Raw genomic sequence first — 10,400 nt, 5'->3', positions numbered from 1 at the left:
TTCCTTCATGGGATTTGAGTCATGAAAAGCGGAAGGAAGATGAGAATATGGATTAGGAATTTGATTTGTAGATTTCCCAACTTTATTACCATCGTGAGGAGGCACCCTCATTAGAACTGGAAAAGGAGGAGGACAAGGAACAAAAGGAGTAGTAAGTTCCTCCTCTAAAATTAGAGGTGTCCCATGATTTACAATAGTTGGGGAAGTAAAAACATCAGGGGGTTCATATTCACCGTGCAAAGAGATATGAACCAAACACTTAAACTTTTGTGTAAATAAATCCCAATATGTGTCTTCTTTCATAAATTCATAACAAATATGAAACAATTGACCGAAGAAATCCTCAATTGATTCATTAGGCTTCATTCTTAGTTGATTAATTCTTTTGAGGACATCTCGGTAGTCATATCCATCAAATGCTTTATGAAGCTCCTTCACAAGTTGGTCAAATGAATGGATAGAAGCAATAGGTAATGTATGACACCATCTCCTAACATGACCTTCAGATGTGAGGGTGAGAAATATAGCTATGATATCCCTGCAATGTAGTCCATTAGAAAGGAAAAAACAAGCAACTTGAAACAAATGTTCACGAAGAGTTAACTCACCCTCGCCATCAAGCTTAAATTCAAACAGGTTATGAATAACTTCTGCAGGGATGGTGATACCAAGATCTTTAGAAAAAAATCATGGGATTATGATTTGGGAAAGAGCCATTTTGGATAAGATATTCAAAGCAAACTCAATAGGCACAACCTGTAATCTCTCCCTCCTTTCAGCGCCACTTGTTGACGGTGTTGGAAATTCGTCAACCAAGGGGGTCTCCCTGATGTGAAGTCACAATTAGAACTCACACTGTTATGAATAGGAGCCCCATTTAGAGTATCGGTCTGGTTGACATATATTCTTATAGATTTGCCTTGGCTTTAGCAATGAGCAAGAGAGAGAAGCATGTATATGCCTTTGCGAAAAGCAAGTAAGTGTGCCTGGTGAATGTTCGGTTGCAGGTGTATCAAGGTTCTTCTACGCAGAGGGAGGAAAGGTGAGCATCTAAGAGAGAGGTAATAGTACCACCCTACAGACACACACAAGCAAAAAGAAAATCGCTTAACATTAACCAGAATATTCCACATAGATGCGACAATTGTTACAACCATTACACCACATTTTAAATTAGATAAGCACTAAAGTAACCAAAATAGTTCAACTACTTTAGTACAGGTGAAAGGAAACATGAATCATAAACATTCACAGAACAATCTTACAAATATTCACAACCCATGCATGAAAATGTGTTGGCCATCAAGCTTCAAGTATTAAGTAAAAGTCCCAAGGTACATGAATACAACGAACATCACTAGCTCCAATAGTGGAGCGTTGGATCCACGACTTGCTCCCCAAAAGTACCGACTCTTTCTCTCTAATGCCTTATGGGAAAAGCCAAGGTGAAATGTCCCTTTCTTGTACAATGAGGGTGTATACATAACAAGTGAAGTGATCCTTCACCTCCCTTGTGACTCTTGGTCCTTGGAATACCCCATGATTGTTCGACTTCTCTATGACCTTTTGACTTCCTACATGACTTTTCACATTACATGAATGACTCTTGGACTTCCACTTTACATTATATTTATCCATTATAGAATTTACATAATCCACAAAATGATGTGGCACATGATGACTCATGACACAACATGACATGACACTGATGACATGGACTACATGATGACATGGCAGTGTCAGGTCACTCGTTGCTGCTAGTTTCTTTGTGTCTTCTCGACAAATAGAACATGGTATTTTCTTTCTCCTCCTCATGAATTGAAGATAAGGAGTCTTGAATGTGGTATTGATCTTATGCCTTTTGTTGTAATCTTGTGTTCCTTCATCTTATCGCCTGGTGATCATCTGGTTTATTTAGCTCCATAGGCATCTCTTAGCATGGCCTCCTTCTCCATCTCCTCCATCATCATCTTGTCATAGCAGTAAAGAATACCTCTAACTGTAATCCACTCATGACAAGACAACATCAGTTTGATAAACCCCTAATCTAACATGCTTCATGAAATCACTTGTTGGGGTTGGAATTGGTGATTGGTCGAGTGACTGACTCAGGGATTGCGTAGTTCCAGAGGTCAAGGTCCGGGACTAAGGCTTGACACTACGCAATGCGCAGTTCTGGAGGCCTGATCATAGGGACTACATAGTTGAGGGACTCAAGAGCTCAAGTTGGAGGCTTGGGACTGTGTAGTGCATAGTTCTGAAGGACTAGTCTAAGTGACTATGCAGTTGAGGGACTCATGAGGTCAAGCTTGAGGCTTGAAGTTGCCCAATGCGCAGTTTAGACAGGAGAACAAACTGGGAGGTTGCGCAATTGAGGGGTTCAAGGGCTTAAGCTTGAGGCTTAAATTTTCCCAATGCGCAGTTCAAGAGGGTTAGAGGCCAAGTGATTGCGCAATTGTGCAGTTCAAGAGCTCAAGGCCGAGGCTTGATGCTTGAGATTGCATAGTGTGCAGAGAAGGTTAGCTGGAGGCAAGGATTGTGTAGTTCTGGAATTGAGCACTGAGATTGCATAGTGCACAATTTGGGAAGGCAGAAACTGCGCATTGCATAGTGCCAAGAGACAAGGTTGTTGCTTGAGGGCTGAGACTGCACAATGCACAATTTAGGCTGGCTAAAGGAGGCTGAGTGGTCTGGTCGAAGAGTTTTCCCAATTTGACTAAGTGTCGGATCAGTGAGAGGAAGATAAGCAAAAGCATGACTCTGAACATGACCACACACTTAGATCACTTGACGACACAACATGGAACACTCAGAACACATGAACAACATCCTTTCCTTAATGCAACAACTTTGCGACGACCTACACCAAGTGCAACACCAAAGATACACTTTGCGACGACTATGATGACACTTGTGCGACAATGCTTGAAACTTTGGAAATTAGTGTGATACATGTTTACATGATAAGACCAACTCATTTACACAAAGGTTACCCCTTGAAACCAACAAAACTAGCTTTTGTGCATTGTGCAACACTCCACATGCTAAAAGATGACATTTACTATATGAAGAGAAAAGTGCGAACGACACTTGCGATACACGAACAACAGTGAAAGTGACACATGCTAGAGCGAAGATAACATGAAAATGACACTAATTAAAGTGAAAGCAAACAAAAGTAAAAGTCGAAAGCATGAAAATAACACTCACGAAAGCGAAGGTGTGCAAAAGCCACAGTTGGAAAAATTCACCAAAGTAGAAGTACAAATGTGGCCAGAAGTGGAAAACTGTCAATGAAAGTGCGCATTGATTGTCGACAAAGGTTGATTATTGCAATGAATTGTCTTGATGTCCGTGCTATGCTTGTTCAAGCTTGCATAAAAGAATGTGCTCATGAACTTGTTGCAGACTGAACATGTGTGAGTAGGTCAAATAGTAATCATACAATATTTATCTTTTTTGTCTCCAGTAAAACTAAATTTGACCCTCTATCCACATCCTCTCTTCCAAATGCCTCTCTTTCTTTTGGAGCAAGTTTCATGTCCCTCCATTACTACTGCATCCTTGCTCTTGCAACCAGTCCATAAATTATGTTCCCTTTTGCTCCTTGTATTATCTCAAACAATCATGGGCCTAAATATTTTCCTCAGACCATTTAATTTCATGAACCATCCCCTTTACTTCATGGACCACTCAGCCTTTAATGCCTATCGTCAAGTTCAGGTCTCTTCTTTGCACAATAAACTGTATCATCCCTACCAAGAATTCTCCATTCCTAGCTCTACAATCCATGTCCTTAGACTCAGTCACCTTTTTCTTTTGTTATTCCAAATATTACAACATATGTACATTCTTTTTACAATGCAACTCATACTAGAACCTTGGGTGAGACTGTCACATAGACAATAAAACTCTTGAAAACTAATAACCAACAAAAACCTTTTTCTACTGTCTATTCTTGTTTGTTGATTTGATGCAAAGTGAAGCAAATGCCAAACTTCTCTAATGGATTACTTATTTATTTTAAGAAATACATTTTCTATCAAACTAATAAATGTAAATATCAATACACAACTAAAAAAAAGCAAAGACACAAATGTCATTTTGTAAAAAGATAGCTAAAAGTTATTATTATTATCCAATTTAAGGTCATGGCCAAGCGAGACACCAAATTGGTGTATGTAACCCCCTTGTTTGTGGGACAAGGGACCCACCTCCGCGCATCCATTTCATTGCTAAGTCTACGAAGACATACATACTCTACCCCCTCTGCTTTTGAACCCACGACCTCTTAGGAGGAAAAACATGCTCTTAAAAAACTTGCTTTCCCATTCAATGTAAATAAATACCAATATAAATAGGATAAGCTCCAAGAAAAAAAATGATATTATCAAAACATCATGTTTTTCTTCAATTAAGAATAATTTATAAAGTTACACTTAGAATTAAGATTCAATATTTTGAAATTAGAAACTAAAATAGAAGAGTTTGGAATTAGTTTCAAAATACTTGGCCTTATTTTATCTTTTGCTTTTAACAATTAGTTAGGCCTAAAATTTCTTTGTATATAAGAACTTGAGCTATAAGTTCATCTTCTTCTTCACACATAACATTTTAATTAAATAAACTAAAAACTACATGCACACAAATCATGTATACAAGTAAGCAGTGACATGCCACGAGGTGACTCTTATTTAATAATTTTCATGGTAATTTCATAATTGTATTAAGTAAATGTGAAAAATTAAACATAGATTTCAAAATACAAACTAGTTAATATTTGAAATATTATTCATTAAAATGAAAAAGAAAAAAAAAAAATAATATATTTTTATTTATAAGCATAAAATAAAAATTTAAATATAAAAGATAAATCTACCCTATTTCAATACATCTATCAACCTAATTATAATTTAATAAATATAAACAATATCCATAATTACTAACCGAATAAAATAATTTATAATAAAACTTTTCCATTTTAGAACTTACTATTTAGAGATTGTGAAGTTACTAAATTTCCAAAAATGTTTTTCCACAATAAAATAAAACTTTCATCTCTGGTTTGACTTTGAAAATTAAGGTTTGGTTTGAATTTGGAAATTTATTTGGTTTGAATTTGACTTTTAAATTTTCAGGCATGCTCTTCAATGCTAAAATTAGGAATCTTTATCTTTCATGCAGTAAAGATACAGCTTTGGTAATAACACTTTAACCTCCAAAGGTTTGGAGCTTGTTTTGTTTTTATTTTCAGTATCCCTTCGCCTCGTTAATGGTAGCATAGCTTTCACTCTCACTTTATTGATTAATTAAAACCTTACTCTAACTTTATTGATTAATTAAAACCTTACTCTATTTTGGGACCCTATTTTATCTTCGGATGTCTAGTTGAACCCTGACTTTGGTGACTTTTGAGCCCTGTATAGCTTTCTCAGTAAAGCGCAAATCATGGACTCCTACATTCATTGGATCCATAATCATTGAATTGTTTATACCGTGTGGAGGGACCATTAACGTGATATGTGGTGATCGTGGGACATATGAAACTCTGCATTTAGTGCTCCTTCCGACCTCTCTCTTCTTCGTTCCACTGTTCTGAATTCGTTAGACACACACCTTTTGGGATCAAGAAAGGAGTTCAGTTCAGTTTTGCTGTAGCCAGAGCTCGCGATCCTTGCATTTGAGTGGAATTATGGCCCAGTTAATAAGAACAAGGAGAAACTTTTCAACTGCCACTGGAAGGTTGCAGACATGGCTTCTGCCTCCTTTCTTCACTGATGATGCTGCTGGTCGCATTAGCAGGCGGCCTATGATGACTGAGGCCACTCGCCCCACTATTGTCCACAAGCGCGGCCTCGACATTCTCCACGATCCCTGGTTTAACAAGGTCCGCTAGCCTTTCCTTTCCAGATCTCTATGATTTCACATTCTGTATTTACGTTTTAAATTTTACTGATTACATATCTTTCTATATCAAACGATTCATGAAATACTGTGCATTAGTCATGGATATCTGGTATCTACTAAAACATTGAATCTAAGGTGATCTACGTTATGACTCGAATTTACTTGAGAAAACTTGAATTTACTTGAGGAAATAAGGGGGAAATGGAAGATTTATGCATCCTTCTGCCTGATAAAAAGGAATTCTTACAATGGTCATTGCTAATCAAAATCAATCTATTGCACGGCACATTAAATCAAGTAGAATGAATGCATCACCAGACTAATTAACGCATCTCTGAGCTGAGTAAGGTAAAACAAGAATAAGGGCAAAGATGTCCTGTAGTATGTACCACGCAGAACAATGCAACAAAAAGCATAACAAAACAAGAAATCAATCCATCATGTAAGCGAAGCAAACTGTGATTTTAGATGGGGGGAGGCAGGGGTGCTAATTGCTGTTGTAGTTTTCAATTTTCGTGACCCAATTCCACCGACCAAGACATATGCACTGTAACTTGGATGCACATGCATCTATGGGTGGTTGAGGTAATGTTGAACACTCTGGGATACATACGCAACAGGCATAATATCCAAGTGGTATATGAAACTGTAAAACTATAGGAATTCCTTTTTCTTTTGCAAAGAGTTGAATAATTCCTTTATGATACCATAAACGGTAAGGTGATTGGTCGACAGGGTCTTGGTTAGTTGGTAAAGTTGTGGTGTTTCAAACCTCCACCAAGGTTCAAATACAGCATCTACATATTTCACCCCACGTAGGGCATCTCACTTGTGCAAGCGGGCTGTTTCCTGCATTTGACACCAGGTGCAAGTCCTGGGAGAATTTGACATAACAGAGATCCCGACCGATGGATTTCAGCCAAAGGGATCTTTCTAGAGAGTTGTAAGCTGGCTACATTCCATTGTAATACTCTCAAAATGGTGAAGATCATGTTTGTCGCACATAAGAAGCATCTTGTCAAATTAATAGTTAACGTGATTGTGAAGGTTCATCCAAAAAAAGAGCACCCTTCATTTATGCCTACTTAGGCACCGAGAAGCTCTTAGAAACAAGATAAATTATATCTGCAAAAATGGATAAAAGAAAAAGAACTGCTACACAGAGTCAGAGACCAATATAAAAGATCAAACTTAACTGAAAGATCATCAAGGTGTGATATAGCTGTTGCAATCTGCTTTCTTCATCTTCTTAGCCAACCTATCATTTTAGGGAATCTCAGAGAACGATGCTTTGATCTTCTAGTGACATCTGTTAGGAGTAGGACTTTGTATGGAACAACAATGACTTCCAAGTTCCTATTCACATAGAGTGATCCCTATGTAAATATTTCAAAGCCTAGGTTGTTGAAATTCTAAAGCAAGTGTCCAGTAGATACAATTTTCTGTCAGGTAGTTACTTCCTAATGATTTTCAACAAATATTTATGCCACTGCTATCATTGAATAATTACACTTCAGAAAATCCTCAACTGTAGATAGAACAGAAAGAGTAAAGATCCTAGAAAGACAGCCATGCACAATACAGACAATAATTTGACCCTAGGAAACCCAACCTTGGGAGAAAACCCAACAACATTTCTTTCGGAGAAATTATTCTTCAGCAAAGTTTACAAACCAGTGATTTGTCTAGAAATCTGTGCCAATATACAAGTCCAAATACCAGTCAAACCTGGTCAAACAACAGCTAGTCAATGCTGGTCAAACAGTCAAACTTTGGCCTGCGGTCAAATCCATATTTTGGTAAAATCTGTACTGCAGTCAACCTTTCAGCCTGGTCAATGGTCAAACAGATTCACACGTGTGGCCTCCAAGACTTGGTCAAAAACAGATCAGTCAACTTCAGTCAAACTCGACCTTCTTCTTCTCACATGTGTGACTGTCCAAGAGAGACAAGATGATGATGAGAGAGAAGATGAATTGCTCTTGCTTGGTGGTGAAAATAAATGTCACATCATCTATTTATACTTGTCGAATGTGGCAAAATGACGCATCATTTCATTTGGCTGGGCCGGCTTGACTTCTTGGGTTTACCACTCCAAAAATAAATTTTATTTTAATTTTTCTAGGCCGACTTGGAGACCCCTTTTGCCATGCGGGAATACCCCCTGATACTACAAAAAATCAACACTCCCTCTTAGTGAGGGAGGTATTCTCCTTTAGCTGCAAACATATTTCCCCTTAGCTGAAATTTCTCCTCCACAAGAAAAATTCATGAGCTTGCTATGTTGATGTAGTGTCTCCTCACATGCACATCTATAGATATAGATCACTCCATCCTAGAGTAGGCAATGTGAGTAACCTGGGCCATCTCCCCCTGGCCAAATCAGCATGGCCTAGCCAAATCAACATGGCTTCTCAGGTAAATGTATCCTACTCCCCTGGTCCAATCAACATGACACAACCAAATTAGCATTTCCTTCTTAGGAGAAAGTTTGCCCCTGGGCCATTCACCCCTGGCCAAATCAGCATGGCCCAGCTAGGTGAATGTATCCATCTTCCCTGGTCAAATCATCATGGCCTAGCCAAATTAGCATGGCTTCTCAAGAGATGGCCTTAGCTAGAATTTCTCCTCCATAAGAAAAGTTCACGAGCTTGCTATGTTGATGCATGTATGAAGATCACTCCATCTTGGAGTAGGCAACGTTGACTCCTCACATGTGCATCTATAGATCACTCTATTTTGGAGTAGGCAATGTGACTCCTTGGCCATTTACCTTTGGCCAAATCAACATCACTCCACGAAGTCCTTTTGGCTTTTTAGGTAAACGTATCAATCTCTTTTGGTCAAATCAGCATGATCCAGCCAAGTCCTTCTAGCTTCTCAGGAGAATGTCTATTAAAATTGGCAACTAGGGCCAAATGCCACCTTGGGGCAGCTCATTTGATGGAGATGATGATTGCATTAAATTCCTCTTTTTGAGAGGACCAAAATTGATCTAAAGATCATCTAATTTGGACAAGCAAAAGTGTTTGAATTTATGCCCACACATGTGCAGATTATTCAGGTCGACCACATCATCATGTAGGCTCATGAAGCCCAATGGACGTGTCACTTCACCCTCAATGACTTGTATAAATACAAGTGACCTCTCACCTCATTTGGCATCATCATCACTCACACAATCTTCTCTCTCCTTCTCTCATTGGTTCGCACAACTATTGGGCATTCTCTCTCTCTCACATGCGTGGCACAAGGAGGTCGAATTTCTGGATAGAGTTGCAAGGCCGAAAATTTTAGGAGTTGACCAAGTTTGACCAGCATTGACCAGGGACTCTGTCATGCCCCTTCCCAAATGAATTTGTAACAAGTTTTTGTCTCTCCCCAATTTTGTACAAATTTTGTTAAGTAAAGGACCCAAGCAATTTTTGACTTAGGGACTTCGGAGAAATGAAGGCTAGATTAATTTGCTAGTGGAAGGTGGGGGCCACCCACATGGGAAAACGCATGGGGGCAATTCGAATTGCCTTGGAGGGAAATCGTGTGGATGTTGGAGGGGCCCACATGAGGAAAAGGGAGGCCCACGAAATCATAAGGAGGAAGAGCTCCTCACTTGGGCATTCGTTCATACTTGCATATCGAAATCACTTGACCGTTTGCTCGAGCTGCTTAGTTGAGTCAACTGGCTGCTTAGCCACGAATCTCTCAAGCGAGAGATTCAACCTTACCTTCAGGGGACTATGAGTGCCACCCTAGGAAGGCATTTTCAGAGCACCTTGAGGAGCACCAGGAAAGATTCATAGGCAACACACTCAGTGACAAACCAACAGTGCGTATTTCTGGGCCACTAGAGAAGGGAACACGTAGTTGTGATCAAAGCTTTATTGGGCTGGCACTTGCCAGAGAAACTTGGAGAGTTCAAGGATATCAGGAGGTCAGCTTTGGGGAGAAGTTTTGGAGCTGGTGGATGCGGCAATTGGGCAATTCAAAACTCAGCCTTGGAGGACTGCGTAGAGGGCCAGACTGGGCATCACGTGGGCATTGAGGGAGAGAGCCACAACACTAGGATCACATCCGGGAAGGAAGGAAATTCATAAGGGATCACATCTCGGTGATTTGGGGTAGTTTTGGAGAGCTTTCCCAACAACATTCAGACAGGTCGAGTTTGCCAGCTTGAGCAGGAGGACGGACTCCTTGGGGGTCGAATTTTAGGAGTTTGAACTAGGCCAAACCCTTCCTGGGTTTTGGTGGGTTTTTGCTGAGGATTAGGGAGCTGAAATTTCATAATTTTATGAGCACCAGAAGCAATGATTCTGACATTTCCTTTCCAGTAAACAACACAATTTTTAGGCAGTGTAGATCAGTTTCTGGAGCAGCAGTTGGGCAACCCTTAGATCATCATTTTCTCACCTGGGTTTTGTCACGCTTGTCCTTGGAGACAAGCCTAGGTGCACCATTCCATTCATTGTTGTATTTGCCCATGATGATTTAATAAA

At 39.4% G+C, this 10,400-nt stretch overlaps 1 protein-coding gene across 1 annotated transcript in view; it reads left to right on the top strand.

Annotated features, from left to right (window-relative positions):
- Positions 1-5,411: 5,411 nt before the first annotated feature.
- The window catches only part of LOC149239239 (NAD-dependent malic enzyme, mitochondrial-like), a 458,929-nt gene continuing 453,940 nt past the window's right edge, over positions 5,412-10,400 (top strand). Inside the window, exon 1 of the mRNA XM_089373356.1 lies at positions 5,412-5,887. Coding sequence (XP_089229482.1) covers positions 5,693-5,887 — 195 coding nt within the window. The 5' untranslated portion in view covers positions 5,412-5,692. The remainder of the gene's footprint in view (positions 5,888-10,400) is intronic.

This window comes from Pinus tabuliformis, chromosome 8, assembly GCF_031772625.1.
Source record: "Pinus tabuliformis cultivar Carrire ecotype Pingquan chromosome 8, CPIR1, whole genome shotgun sequence".
In the NCBI taxonomy this organism is placed as follows: domain Eukaryota; kingdom Viridiplantae; phylum Streptophyta; class Pinopsida; order Pinales; family Pinaceae; genus Pinus; species Pinus tabuliformis.
Note: the sequence above shows the minus strand (reverse complement) of the source record. Positions and strands in the feature narration are given on the sequence as shown.